The 15540-nt window shown below is 43.1% G+C and overlaps 1 protein-coding gene across 1 annotated transcript in view; it reads right to left on the bottom strand.

Annotated features, from left to right (window-relative positions):
• The window catches only part of zdhhc17 (zinc finger DHHC-type palmitoyltransferase 17), a 33758-nt gene that overhangs the window by 3700 nt on the left and 14518 nt on the right, over positions 1–15540 (bottom strand). The window contains exons 7-12 of the mRNA XM_069713160.1: positions 14955–15117; positions 14580–14705; positions 12455–12597; positions 9840–9942; positions 2435–2557; positions 72–134 (exon numbers count right to left, since the gene is read on the bottom strand). Coding sequence (XP_069569261.1) covers positions 72–134; positions 2435–2557; positions 9840–9942; positions 12455–12597; positions 14580–14705; positions 14955–15117 — 721 coding nt within the window. The remainder of the gene's footprint in view (positions 1–71; positions 135–2434; positions 2558–9839; positions 9943–12454; positions 12598–14579; positions 14706–14954; positions 15118–15540) is intronic.

A 15540-nucleotide genomic window follows, 5' to 3' on the forward strand; every position in this document is an offset into this window, starting at 1 on the left:
ACGAGTCCTGTATTGTCTGTCTTTGCCGTATCTATCGACCGCTTTTGCTGCGTGGAAGAAAGAGAGTTTACCAAGCAGGTGCTGCAGAATATGCTCAGATCCAGGCTGCCTGTCTCCGCCAGCTCCACAATTGTCTGGAGGAGGGAAAGAAAAATAGCATCAAAAAAAGAAAAAAACAGAGAGATGGCAGAAAGCTGAACGAACAGCGCAGAAGTCCATCTTTCCGAGGTCTATTTGGCACCGCAACAAAAGAGCCTCGGCTGATTTACAGGACAAAAGCCTGCTATAAATTTATAACCAGTTTGAGTATGTTTTTCTATCTTTTATCTAATCTGCACACGTGTTCTTCCTCCTCTGTGCTCTTGTGAGATATATTTTACAGCATTATCTCGGTGCAGACTAACTAAAGATAGAAAGCTCTTCATCTCCACCAACGAGAGGTGGAAGTGGATCCTCTGCGGGGACTGGAGGGCTGAGTGTCCTTTGATCTGAAGTGGCTGACCAGTCACCGCGCTGCGCTAACAAAGCACTGTATATTTAGATCTTCATCAATCACCGGATGGAGAATCGGGGGGGCTGGCAAGAAGACAGTCCCTGTTGTCCTCTATTAGAGTGTGATAATGAGGGACTGAGAGGCCGAGGGGGGAGAGAGGGTGAAGGACTCCGGCCGGCGGGGATAGAGAGGAGCTGAGATGTTCGGTAACACTGCACAAAGCAGGCACTGAGAACACCAGTACTTACAGTGGGGCAAAAAAGTATTTAGTCAGCCACCAATTGTGCAAGTTCTCCCACTTAAAAAGATGAGACGCCTGTAATTTTCATCATAGGTATACCTAAACTATGAGAGACAAAATGAGAAAAAAAATTCCTGGAAATCACATTGTCTGATTTTTAAAGAATATATTTGCAAATTATGGTGGAAAATAAGTATTTGGTCAATAACAAAAGTTCATCTCAATACTTTGTTCTATACCCTTTGTTGGCAATGACAGAGGTCAAACGTTTTCTGTAAGTCTTCACAAGCTTTTCACACACTGTTGCTGGTATTTTGGCCCATTCCTCCATGCAGATCTCCTCTGCAGCAGTGATGTTTTGGGGCTGTCGCTGGGCAACACGGACTTTCAACTCCCTCCACAGATTTTCTATGGGGTTGAGATCTGGAGACTGGCTAGGCCACTCCAGGACCTTGAAATGCTTCTTACGAAGCCACTCCTTCGTTGCCCGGCGGTGTGTTTGGGATCATTGTCACGCTGAAAGACCCAGCCACGTTTCATCTTCAATGCCCTTGCTGATGGAAGGAGGTTTTCACTCAAAATCTCACGATACATGGTCCCATTCATTCTTTCCTTTACACGGATCAGTCGTCCTGGTCCCCTTGCAGAAAAACAGCCCCAAAGCATAATGTTTCCACCCCCATGCTTCATAGTAGGTATGGTGTTCTTTGGATGCAACTCAGCATTCTTTCTCCTCCAAACACGACGAGTTGAGTTTTTACCAAAAAGTTCTATTTTGGTTTCATCTGACCATATGCCATTCTCCCAATCCTCTTCTGGATCATCCAAATGCTCTCGAGCAAACTTCAGGCGGGCCTGGACATATACTGGCTGAAGCAGGGGTACACGTCTGGCACTGCAGGATTTGAGTCCCTGGCGGCGTAGTGTGTTACTGATGGTAGCCTCTGTTACTTTGGTCCCAGCTCTCTGCAGGTCATTCACTAGGTCCCCCCGTGTGGTTCTGGGATTTTTGTTCACCGTTCTTGTGATCATTTTGGCCCCACGGGGTGAGATCTTGCGTGGAGCCCCAGATCGAGGGAGATTATCAGTGGTCTTGTATGTCTTCCATTTTCTAATAATTACTCCCACAGTTGATTTCTTCACACCAAGCTGCTTACCTATTGCAGATTCAGTCTTCCCAGCCTGGTGCAGGTCTACAATTTTGTTTCTGGTGTCCTTTGACAGCTCTTTGGTCTTGGCCATAGTGGAGTTTGGAGTGTGACTGTTTGAGGTTGTGGACAGGTGTCTTTTATACTGATAACAAGTTCAAACAGGTGCCATTAATACAGGTAACAAGTGGAAGACAGAGGAGCCTCTTAAAGAAGTTGTTACAGGTCTGTGAGAGCCAGAAATCTTGCTTGTTTGTAGGTGACCAAATACTTATTTTACCGAGGAATTTACCAATTAATTCATTTAAAATCCTACAATGTGATTTCCTGGATTCTTTCCCCCCATTCTGTCTCTCATAGTTTAGGTATACCTATGATGAAAATTACAGGCGTCTCTCATCTTTTTAAGTTGGAGAACTTGCACAATTGGTGGCTGACTAAATACCTTTTTGCCCCACTGTATATACCAAAGACGTTTACATCGGGAGGGAAAAGTGGAGGAAAAACACCGGAACTCGTTGAAATGATCACAAATCTGGACGTTAGTTTTACCTTTTTCTTTTGCTCCTCTGACGCTTTGATGATTCCTGGATCAGACTTCCAGGATTTGCCAAAGTTGTAGAACAGAGCCAGGGTGTTGATCAGGAAGGGCACGTGGACCGTGGCGAAGGGAAGATGTGGAGGGAGGTTAAGGAAGCTGCCCGACAAACTGCCAGTTTGTTTTTTCAACCACAATCAGCTCCTTTTCTTTTTTAACCTGCTGTAACGGCTTAACAACTGATGACAAGCAACTTCAGTTCAATTCCTGACTTCTGATCTGTGTCAGGTATTTAAAACTGTCAAATGTAAAATTCACTTTTATTGTGAGATTTATGAGAACAATGACACCGCTCTTATGTCTGCGAGTTGAACAGATAGCAGATAAATAATCGGACTCTTTCCAATTTGAGCAAAATGCACCAACGAGCACCTCTGAAGCTCACAGAGTTGCATCTCGCATCTTATTTCTTCACTTCAGGCAAAAGCACCAGTAAAAACTTGTGATTTTCTTGAGTGAGTTTCTTTCTTTCTGTCATCAAGTCTGGGCATTGCTTCATAAAACCACAATGGATCAGATTTACACTTGTCACTATGCCAAACTAGGCTACCTTGCCTCTGGCAGCAGCTTCACATAAACCACATCTGCTCTCTGCTGTTTCCAGTCTAAGTTAAGAAAACCAACTTCTTGCTGGAGCATCATACTCTCAACTCTCTGCTGACCGAGATATCAAACTATTCCTTTGTCCATGTTTCCTCTTACTGAGTATGTTTCACATCATTCCAAAAATAATCCTTCTCATACAGTCTTGTCTACTTTAACAAAATGACATAAGCAAGACAAAGAGCATGTTGGTCCTGTAATCATTTTTTGGAGGACAAACACAACGCGTAATTTATTTATCATCTTTTCAACAAATTTCCACGGAACCATTCCCTGTTTATTTAACGCCATGATGTCAGCCTGAGTCAGACTTTTATCTTCGTAGCGAGTTGACTAGCAGGCAGCAGCTCGGTCTCATCCTGTCACAGCAGCTCTTTGTGACTTCCTGCCAGGATGACATACAGTACAAGACACCATGAAGCAACCCCGCTCTCACCGGGGCGACGTCAATCCGCATCATCGCATTTACACAACCGTCTGCACAAAGACGAGTGCCGGGCTTGTGGGAGTGTTTCAGAGATGTGTGTGTCGGTGGTAACAGCTGTGGGCTGTTTTGATCACAATCTTTTCTGGGAGTTGATCTTTGAACCCTTTTCAGGAGTTTAAACCTGAACTGTAGTAGGAGTTCAAACATTAATACCCACGAAGAGTCAAATTTGACTTTCACCTTGAGCTTTTTTTTCACAGTGTTACCAGTCAACACTTAAAAATATGAATTATTTGCAGTTATGGAGTTAAAATTTCATCACAATATAAAGATTTCAGATAGAAATAACTACAAAATAACAACATATTCATCAGAAATCTATATTTAACTAATATATGCAGTGGATGCCACAAAAAAATGCTGCATGAATACTTAACTTGTGCAACAAGTAACAAGCTGACAAATGAACATCTGAAACTTCAGGGAAATCCATCCAAAATGTGTCGAAGCGTTTCATTTAAAACCAGAAATGTAAACCTCATGGTCATGCAAGAGAAAAATCCGGAAATCAACAAAGTTAACGGGATATATCCTCTGGGCACCATGAATGTCTCCTGCAAATTTCATACCAAACTATCCAATGTATTTCAATATGGACCAACGTAGTGGACCAACCACCAGCACGGCTGCAAAGATCCATCACTACTATTTACTGGACATCTGAAACTGGGTAGCTTCCTGTTTTTACTGGTTCTTCAATAACATTCAACCAAACTGGATCATCCTCTGATGAAAATGCTCAGGTGTAGCGTCTTCTTCTCTTCTACTGAACTGTAGGAGGTCGACACTACCAGGCCAACTGGTTTTCCACAAGTTGGTAACAAGAGACTCTATTTCAAACCGTAGCCTGGGATCTGTATGGTCAAAACAACAAAGAAAACACCAGCCACGAAAGGTTACACCAGATCCATCGTGACTGATGACACTACAGCAGATCACCGGAGAGGTTTGCCCGGACTGTAAGCAAAGTACGCGAGCTAGCAGCTGTGATGGACACACTATAACCATGGAAACAACATGTCCCTAGAAGCTCCATGACATCACCGATAAGCACTTTCTCTGCACTAACTAAGAGGCCCCTTCAAGTCCCCGAAGACCACATGAAGCCATTGATCTTCATAAGTATCTCTATAAAGAACTGGCTGTTGACATTACACGCTCTGAAATGGGAAGTGAATTACTCCGGACCACCTCATCAGTCTACTAACTCAATGACTCGTGGTGAAGTCGAGAAGGTCCCACTGATCAATGCAACTCCTCAGACAAACGGCCCTCGACGCTTCCTCGGGGAGAGACGGTCGACGCCCGTTAGCACCCGATTCATCTTCAGAAGGGCTGAGAGGTGACGAAGCTGCTGTAACAGCTGGCAGCAGCAGACGAGGGTCAGCGGCAGGTTCACCACTGCTCTATTTGACTATAAATACAGCAACTACTTGGTTGGAACTACGTGTTGTAGTTCCAACAAAGAAATCTGATTGGTCTACTGGACATGTGTTCATCACCACCACTCCACCATTCAGTAAATATGGATTGAAGCAGAATAATTCGTTAGATAAAAACATGTTGTGAATTTAGGAAATGGTTACATCAATGTATTAGAGAACATTGATGTTTCCAGGCGGTTTGGAGCCGATCGTGACCATGATTGGACGAGCTGGGGAGGAGTGATTGGTAGATCTGACTCGATTTGATTGGAAAGCCGGCGATACTACGTCCCACCCACCGATAGCTGTTACCTAACTGCACCTCAGGCCTGTCAATCAAACCGACATGCCCCCCAAAATGCAACTTTTTAAAGCTTATTTTCGAATTAATGACGACATTATTTTCAGATGGATTGCCAGAAAACGAATAACAAGGAGCAACGTTAGCTAACAAAACCGAGATAACTGGTGGAGAAATTTTACTGACTGAGAATTTTATGAGACTAGTTGAATGTCAATCAGTCAGAGGTGTTTTTGGAGCCGACCTCTAGTGGCATATTTTGAGAGCGAATTACCCAGGAGGAGGATATGATTACATATTTGATGCCAATTAATCTCTTGTGAAATATTGCTTAAGTTCATACTGGACAACTGGTATAAAACTAATAAAGCACAAAGCTGCATTGTTATCATTATACACAAACAACTAATTCGAACATCAATGTGTTATTTTCCGAAATTCACCTGCTGGAAATCCATTCATGCAGCAAAGTGCTCTTCCCGAGTACTGAGGGAAATCTGATCTAGGTCTTGGAAAGACATAAAAGTGCCGATGCACATCTCCACCCACGTCATTTGATCTGATTTCAACAACAGGCCTGAGGAGGATAATGAGCTCACAGTGGGAGAAAGTGGGTCAGAACTGAAAGACAGGAAGCTTGAACCTGGAAGGCAGAACAAAGGTGTGCAAAATACTGCGCTACCTGTAGGACATGTGATGAGGATGTGTAATGTTAAAATCTAAATAGTTATCTCTCACTTAGTATAAGTCCCTCAATGAAAAGGCTCGGACAACACAGTAAAATGTGAAGTAAAAATATCTGCTTTTACATTTGACCATATGATCCGGCCAGGAAACGTCAAGCCACATGCTGGAATATTTTAGCCCATTACACAAATGAAAGGTTTATGTTCTCATCTTCAAATCAAAGTTCGACTGAAGTTCATCAGAGCTGCAGTCACGAACGAAATGGGAGACTCGTCCAGCAACCCATGCGGGGCCTCAGTCCTCAGTAGCCGCTGAGGGGTCAGAGAGAGTAAACTGAAGCCTCCCCTGACTACCTGGTCTGAAGAACACATAGGAGCACGTTAAAAGGAGGTTACAGGGGTGAGTATTCTTCAAACAAAACTTTTGTTGAATGGTGGAAGAGCTTAGGAAACCTTACTGCTTTCTGATATTGGAATGGAGGGGGGCTAAGTTGGACAAGAGCCAAGTTTTCTATCCAAATTTGCACTGAAATTGATCACAAATTACAAACGCATTTCCCAAAAATCTGAAATGAATTAAATTCATGTACATTTCAGGGCACTACAGTTACGTGAACATTATGAGGAGGAGTTTGGTGGACCAACATATACAGTTGGAGGCAATTATTTTCTCAGCGGGTGCCCTTAAACCATCGCCGAATACGATGGAGAAATGGGATGATGTAATGAAAACTTTTCCAGCATTTCATTTGGAGTCTAGATATCCAAAATAATATATTCTTAATGGTTTTAAAGAACAAAAACCATCTTGACACTTCACACTCAGCCGCTATCTGGAGCTCTACAAAGAACAGGCTGTTTCATGACCCTCTCTTCTGATTGGCCGACTCCTTTCTGACACACGCCGCAGGCCAATCACAGCTTTGTTGTAGCTGTTTGCTGCACGACAGAATGAACACTGTGTTTTCTACGGCATAAAAGGTTACACAGCACCTATTCCTGCTTTATACTCAAACAGAAATGGTAATTCCTTGTCTTTTTTGCTCCTTCACTGGTGCAGATGTTTCAGTGGTGGATTTTTTTGCTTCACTTTAAGTGTGTTTCTGTTGCACCTTCCTGTTAGCGGTACACCAACTTGTCCTGTTTTGCCCTTTTTTCAAATTTAAAAAATGCACATTAAAACAGGCAGCTATAAATTCATTTATTCACGTTGGATTCAGCTGAGCACTGATAAGAAAATAGGTCATATTTAAAAGTCTGTCTGTCAAGTCTTATAAATTCTTAGCAGAACAACTTCTATCATTTGTGGTGCATAAAAACGAATTCAATACTATGAATTCCTTCCAGGAAAGATCGTCTCGTAGCCCCATATGACGTCTTTGATGGAAATCTTTTCATCCCACATTCAAATGTGACTTTTGCCTTCAGATGTGCTCAAACAAACGAGTTCATTCTTAACTATGAATTTCTTTTGTAGGCAGCAGTTTGAAAGAGACGTTTGTGGTAAAACCTGGTTGTGACTCCTGGTGTTGTTATGCAACAGCATGACCTCATTTGTTAACATTAAAGTTGCTGAATTTATTATTAACTTAAAACAAGCAGAAACTCGTGCTTGATTTACATGAATACATGTGATTAGAACCAGACCGCCACCACAGACTGATAGTTGACTTCACAAGAACCAGCTGTCCACCTGAGAGAGAGAGAGCGAGAGAGAGAGAGAGTGACCCCAGTTTGAAAGAGATAAGCCGGCGGCCTGCAGCTCTGCAGGAGACCAGCTGAACCTCCCTGCGCTCTCAGGGACATGAAACGGCACGCAGGAGACGGACACCACTACTGCGCAGAGATTCACGGCAGACACACAGACTTAATGACAAACTTCATAGCTGCAGGACGAAGAAGAAGCCTGAAAGACCAAGCGATTAACTTCACACAAGGAAAGACCTGCCTGAGGAGCAAATTTCAACTCGGTAAATGATCCTCGTACGAACATTTAGCAGCACGGGGGACGCAACGTCTGCAAACCTTTGCTCTTTGAAGATGAATGCATGCGTGCAAACGTAGCAGTTCAAGAGCATGCGTGTCACTATGGGAGATGCCTGCCATAGGTTTAATGTTAAAGTGTTGTAGACACACATTAACCCTGAAAAACATGCTTAAAAAAAATGCACCAGCGGGGCTTCCAAATTTCTGAAACGATCTTCAGAGCGCTGTTTTCTTCTTCAATAAGCTCGGGTCAAAGGATTCGTACTCTACCTTCCCATTAGTGGAACGATGAGGCGGAAAATGAAATGCCTTCCACAAGCGAGAACCGCGCTCTCACCTCCTGCAATTAGCAGCCTCTGAACAGACAGCCAATTCTTTCATGAACAACAACAACAAAAAACATGAGCGCAGCCACGCGAAGGCCAACAGGAACTCTCCGGAGCGCCTCCGTTGAGTTTCAGCCAGCAGCTGTTACACACTCAACTCCCTGTTCGCGATATCAACACAGAAACGGACAGAAAACTGGGGAGCATATTCATTTAAGGACGTACATGTTTACACTGGTACTGGGAGTTGTGACGCATTTAACGTGATTTCCACCAAGTCTTTCTGCTCTTCACATACATGGTCACACCTTTAATCCACTGAAACTGGCCTGTAACTCCCATCTGCCAATGCAAGTACGTTTTGTCCCAATCTTTCCTCATCTTCAGCCAAAACACAACTTCAGCAGCAGTAAGCAGTCTCTCACACTGAGGCCGGAGATTTACTTCCAGTAAACTACGCGTTTGCATGACGGATGTCCGTGCGTATCCTGCATCTGTTTGGGGTGTTGGCTGTGCACGTCCTCAGAAATGAAGGCGACGTGTACGCAAGACGCAATATACAGAAGTCAGAGACCGTTACGTCCGTGCAAGGCGGGAAATGCTTTAAATATGGAGAGTGGACGGCACCGATAGCGTGTTTTGGCCCCCTGTGATCTCCGAATGAGCAAAGTAGTGATCCCCTCGATTGTCACCATGTTTATATCAGAAAAATCAGGAAGTTCTAATGGCGTCAGAGTTTTCTGGTGGAGCCCTCCAGTAACAGTTGTAAACGCGAACGTCAGAACATCTCCGGCCTCAGTCCCACTAAATAGGACTGTTTTTATATCCGAGACCATCATGAGATTAACACTTTTTAAAAGAATAGTTGAAAACTTGCAAAATCCTCGTATTTATCTGGGAGTAACAACTTCTTGGAGTCTGGCACAAAACCTCTCTATATTTTCTTTTTCTACAGATATGACAAATGAATTATGACATGTTAATCTGTGAGCTCTTCGAACTGCCCCTTTAAGAGAACAATGTCAAACTGGTGTGGTTTAAGACCGATCCACACAGAGGTTTTTACGCCAACAGCTGTTTCTCTCACATACATCTACTACTCTCTTGGTATCTATATTTAATGAGCAATCACGCTGCCAGGGTCATTGTGAGCTTTCTGATTTTACACATTTCCCCTCCCTCTGTAGCAGGCAGCGTGAAATCGGTAAAATCATTGAATCATACGTAACAACACTGCTGGTATTTTCCTTCTGTACAAACATAAAAACCCTTTGTGCTCAGTAAATGTGTGCTGTCAGTCAGCCTGGTGGAGACAGTTTGACTGACAGGCTGGTTTCCCTTCAGCTCCTCTGTGTCCGTGTGACAGACAGACACTTGGTGTGGATTCACTGGACCGAACGCTTTACGAGCAGTTCCACTGCATCCTCACAGACCTGCTGTACGAACAGAGCCCCGTTAGCTGCTGCCCTACTGATGTGCTACTCACGCGTCGCCTTCACGCTCGGGTTTTAACGTGGATTCCCAGTACGACAAAAAAAAAAAGGATATCATTCCAGAACCAGTAAAACCAGGTGGTGTACATCCAGAACTTGGTTGCCAGGTAGATTCCCAGAGGCAGAGCGCTGTGCATGGAGTGGTCGAAAAAAGCCCTGTAGAGAGAGAGGAAGAGGAAGAGGTTTTTACTCATCAGCAGTTTCCTAGCGTAGTAATGTGTTTAGTTCTGTGGGCTTTACTTCCCCACGCTTCCTGTCAATTTAAGGTCGAGCTCAATATTAAAAGGGTCTGAACTTATATAGTACCTTTACACTTTGCCTCCCATTCACTCTCACACACTAGCAGTGCGCCATATCATATCGTTCATGATAATAACGGTACAATTTAAAAGACGATAGAAAAAATTCATATCGTGATGAAGGCAATTTTACAACCTGTCGACGTCTCTCCTGAACGGCTGCACCTCCAAATCCCCCCTCTGCCCCCCACGTGCAGACTCTGAGTCTTCTATTCTATTTTTTAGCTGTTTTAATGTTTTATTGACTGTTTGTAATGTTTGAATCACTGTTCTTAATTGTTTTTAAAATGTCCTTTTCTTTTGCTTTATGTTTTGATACTTTTAATGGTTTTATGTGAAACACTTTGAATTGCCTTGTTGTTATAAAGTGCTGTACAAACAAACTTGCCTTGCCTTGAGTCTGGCTTTGATGTTTACAAGCTCAAGAACTGAGGTCATTTTGGTTTATTTTCTTAATGAATATTTGAAGGTATAATATTACGTTATGTTATTTTGTTCAAATTGTATGTTGTTAAAGTTAATCATCAAATATGTTTAAATTTTTTTGTCATATTGTCAAGAATACAAAAATACCCAGATATATCATGTTATTTATCACACACACACACACACACACACACACACACACACACACACACACACACACACACACACACACACACACACACACACACACACACACACACACACACACAGCAACCAAGGCACTCGCCTTTAATCGGAGGTAGCTTCAGGTTCAGTGTCTTGCCTAAGGGCACTATGAACAGGAGCCACAGCCACCAACCACAGCTGCACATTTAAGACAATCTGCATCCCACTGACCCACTGTCATACTTTCTAGGAGGCATTAACCATCTCACTGCTGCTGTTCAGGATCATGAAAGCTAATTACAACGTCTTAGTTTTGGAACTGTAATAAGCATTTTCCTTTATCGTGTATCATTCCTACTACAAACGCTGCTCAACTCATGACTTCTGTGTCCACTACATACATCAAAGCATTCTTCCTGCAGATGTGAACCTGCTGACGGAGCACATATTGACTAATGCAAGCCTGAGGCTTTGATCTGACCCCTGCAGTCAAACAGCAGCACAAATAAACCAAACCGTTACCTGATGACACACAGCAGCTGCACTCAACAGTGCTCACTCTCACAATTGTTTTTTTTTCACCAAGTAAGTATTCCAAGAATGTCCGGAAATATGAAGCTAACGCAGTTACTGATGAGTGTTATTGTAGTCGGACAGCTAACAGTAGTGAGAGGCACAACAAACTCCAGCAACAGGACCAGATGGCAGAGCTAATGGGGCCTAAGCAAGCAATACAGAGTGTGTGTGTGTGTGTGTGTGTGTGTGTGTGTGTGTGTGTGTGTGTGTGTGTGTGTGTGTGTGTGTGTGTGTGTGTGTGTGTGTGTGTGTGTGTGTGTGTGTGTGTGTGTGTGTGTGTGTGTGTGTGTTTGAGGATGACAGAGGAAGAGAATGACTGTTTGTCACTGCTTGATGAGGAATGCTGGAAATTACTTTTGTACAACCGATTTGTTGGTGAAACACATTCAGATGTTTGTTCAGAAAAACGGTCCAGAAAATCCTTTTAATTTATGTGCATGTGTGTGTATGTATGTGTGTGTGTGTGTATGTGGTGTCTAGACATCGAAATCTGACTTTGACATCTCAGTTTAACTTCTTTCTAATTGCTTTTTATCTCAATCTGAAGTGAAAGAAAATCCAGTTTAACCATTAAATGAAGCTTCAACAGACAAAACCGGCCTATGACCCAAAGAACTTCACTATTTAGCCAATACATTGCCAGTAGAAGACTATAAATAAACTCAAAGTTTGGATGTAGCTAGGGTTCCCACTAAGTCAAATATCAGATTCCCTGACCTATAATGAACAGAAAAAAAGGCTGTCGTGACAAAACACTGCGACATTTCTGTTAGAAACGGGTGGCACATGCCCCTCTGTTTCACCGATATATAAAGAAACTGAATACATGTCCAAATACTGGAAAGGATTTATCTAACAGTGACAGTCATGATCTCGCAACCTAATAAGCTACATTTTCAACTTTATGGTCAGTGACCACTAATATTAACAAACATACACACTGACAATAACGAGCTAACTAACGTTATAGCCACATAGATGGACAATATTACATTTTGAGAAATGGCAAACAAACAAAATTCCCTGATATTCCACAACTTGACCGAAAAAATTACAAAATTCCCTGTCTGGAAAAGAGTTTTGAAAATTCCCTGATATTCCCTGAAATTCCCTAAGCCGTGGGGGAAGAGAAACATGGTTCACTCAGCACTCGCTGGTAATCTGGATATGACTCTGTGTGTAGTTGTGTGATGGAGACGTACTTGGAGAGGAACTGCACAGCAACCCAGACGCCGGCGTACATGATGCCCTTCATCAGCCAGGAGTCGATGTCCAGGTCAGCGATGAAACCGACCAGCCAGATGACCACGAAAGGCGTTCCCAGCATCACCTTCTGCCTGAACTCCTGCGGGAGGAAGAGGAGGAGGAGCAGGAGGAGGAGGAGGAGGAGAGAGAGGAGATAAGTGGTGAAAAAGAAGAGGAATTGATGGACAGAAAAGCAGGAGAAAGTAACGGGGGAGAAGGCAGGTCAGTCAAACTGTTTGCATTTTGTTTGAAAATCTGTTTTTAATACTTAATATATATATAATCAGGGGAATGTTGACCTGAACTTTAAGGATCTATGAGGTACATTCTCAGTAGTTTTAGTTCAAAGCTGTCCCACCAACAGTAGTATGTTCTAAATGACAGAATTACAGGGTTAAATAACATGTGATTTGAACTATAGTTTATACTCCACAATAAACAGCAGGCGGGACTCATTCATGTTTTATTTAGGTTTATGTGCCTCTGTATGAGATTTAACCAAGCATGATGGCTTTTATGGCCATGAGTAAGTTGAATTATCTTGGAATGGCGAGTTCAGACTACATGACTGATGAGACTGATCCAAAACACATCGGCTGTTTAGACTGAAACTGTCTAAATGAATGAATGTTTTATCCAGTGTGATGTATCTATTCTGGATGCCTCGCAAGCCTGTCCGCCCCCTCTCCCGCCCCCGCCCCCCTTGTTTGACAACTTCAATAATATCGCTGTGGCGTTGACCAATAGGAGCACTGATCGCTCTTCCACACATAACTGTAAACTTGTGAAGGGAAAGATAAACTAATGGAAAAAAAGTTACTCTGCCTGTTCAAAGGCTTTTTTTCTGACTTTTTAAAACTTTTCAGAATCATACACGTAACTTCGAACTCCACTGTTTGTTTATATTCTTGTTTGCGTCAATGGAAACTCCCTCATGACATCACGCAGCTGGAGAAAGATGGCAAACGACAACTGGTCGGAAAACTAAGGTGGATTCTGTCAGGTCTCTTTGCAACTCTATAATCACCTAATCTGACAGAGTGACACTTTAATGAGACCCAAATATTGTGTAGTCTGAACCTGTCATTAGCTCTGGAGGCATGAAGAGGAATGTAAGCAGCGGATGAAGCAGGTTGAATGTATTGGATGAACAGCCTGTGAAGCTCTGCTCACTACGCTGGACCTGACACCAGGGATCTGGACTACTGAGGGCAAACCTCACACCCTCATTGATGCAAACTAAAGTCGACAATCTACTCGCCAAATCTAGAAACATAGCGACACACTGTTTTACCTTCTATGCAAAGAATAGGCATTTTGGTAGATATTTGATAAATAGTTTATATCTAATTTACCTTAATTAACTAATAATGTCCCAGCAGACGAGTGGAGAGATGACAAGACATTTAAGGAGGATTAAAACAGAGTTAGAAGTAGCACAGTTAATACAAATTGTAAATTACTAAATCAGTGTAGAAACATTCAGAGATAGAAACAGAAACATAAAAAAGTGGACATCATCTATCAGAGTGTGAAAATGTCCAACCACTGATGAAGGTGTGTCTTTCCTGTATCACCCACTCTGACAGGAAACCAAGTGAATATCTGAACATCCCACATCCCACTATTCATGTTCAATCAAAGTACGAGCAGAAAATGTTCATTATGAGGATTAGGTGAGTTCCCTGCTCAGAGTAAACACAGTCGACTGGAAAGAAAAACACAGAGGTAAGCTCCCGGCTCTGTTCTGTTTTCCGGCAGCTGTCTTGTGAAAAGCAGGAGGTCCTTTCTGAAAACTCGTCTTCCCGTCACACTGACTAGACTGAAAGTAATCACTACCTCAGACATGCTGTGACGGCACATCGGTGCAGAAACAAGTTCGGCCTGAACATGTCTGAAAAGAGGAGACGCCGACGTGTCCTTGCAGCAAACTTCAGACCGTTGAAAGGGACTGAAAAGTCTGCAGCGTCCCGTCTGCTTGATGAATGTGTGTTTTTGAGTGCAGTATCAGTTTAATTTATCCACAAAGCCTCTGCCTTTCTTCCTGGTGTTTGTCTAGATCAACCGTGTATGTGTTTGTACCTTGTCCATCTTCAGTCTTTTCAGGTAGGACGGGCTGTCGTAGCCTTTAGCCTGCCGTGCTTCCTGTAAGTGATTGATCATCCAAACATTCTTCCTTTGCTTGGCGAGGTCCAGCGGTGTTTCTCCCTGAAAAATGACACAATAAAAAAAAAGACATCCCATTGCACACATCTGACGTCACAAAAAAAACAACCCATCTTGAACATTTAGTTTCCGATGATGAAGAAAGTTTTCAATCACTCTGCTTTCACACATTACTGAGGACATTCAGTGCAACGGTCTCATTTGTTTCCAGCGGTGTTCACTTTTACCAAGAAATGAGCAGGACGTGCCGGTTCCCGAGGACGGCACGTTAAACCACGACGAGGACGTTACCTTGATGTTCTGCGCGTCGACGTTGGCGTTGGCGTCCAGCAGCAGGCTGATGACGGTGGTGTTGCCGGCCAGCACGGCCCAGTGCAGCGCTGTGTTCTTGTGATATTTGTCGCCCAGGTTGACCGAGACGTTGAAGGTCAGTAGCAGGCGGGTGGGATCCACGCTGTCCACACAGAGAAGAGAAATGAAAGTTCAGCTGAGTCACACTACAGTGAATCCCGTCTTATAAACAGGCTTGTCGCAAAGCATGGCACGCAAAACTTTATCGTGACATAATCCTTGATCATCACTCCCATTACCGTGCTACATCTTTATGTTTCCCTACTAATAACGTCTATCCCTTCGGGGATTAATGAGTTCAATTACTAAGTCATAAACAGAAATGATCCCTCAGAAAAACTGCTTATCAGGGAATATTCATATGAATCTGAGTGGTGACATGTTTACCCGAGTCAGCAGTTTGTCTGATGAATGGCTGCTCATTTAAACATGAAGACGTTAATGTGTGTGGCTGCTGTCAGCAGAAACACGAGGCTGCACATGTTCCACGGGCATCAGCTTCTTCATTTAAGGTTTACATTTACTC

The sequence above is a fragment of the Brachyistius frenatus genome, unplaced genomic scaffold (assembly GCF_029030835.1).
Source record: "Brachyistius frenatus isolate BFR_SWC_R1_liver_20210118 unplaced genomic scaffold, ASM2903083v1 Contig_116, whole genome shotgun sequence".
NCBI lineage: Eukaryota > Metazoa > Chordata > Actinopteri > Embiotocidae > Brachyistius > Brachyistius frenatus.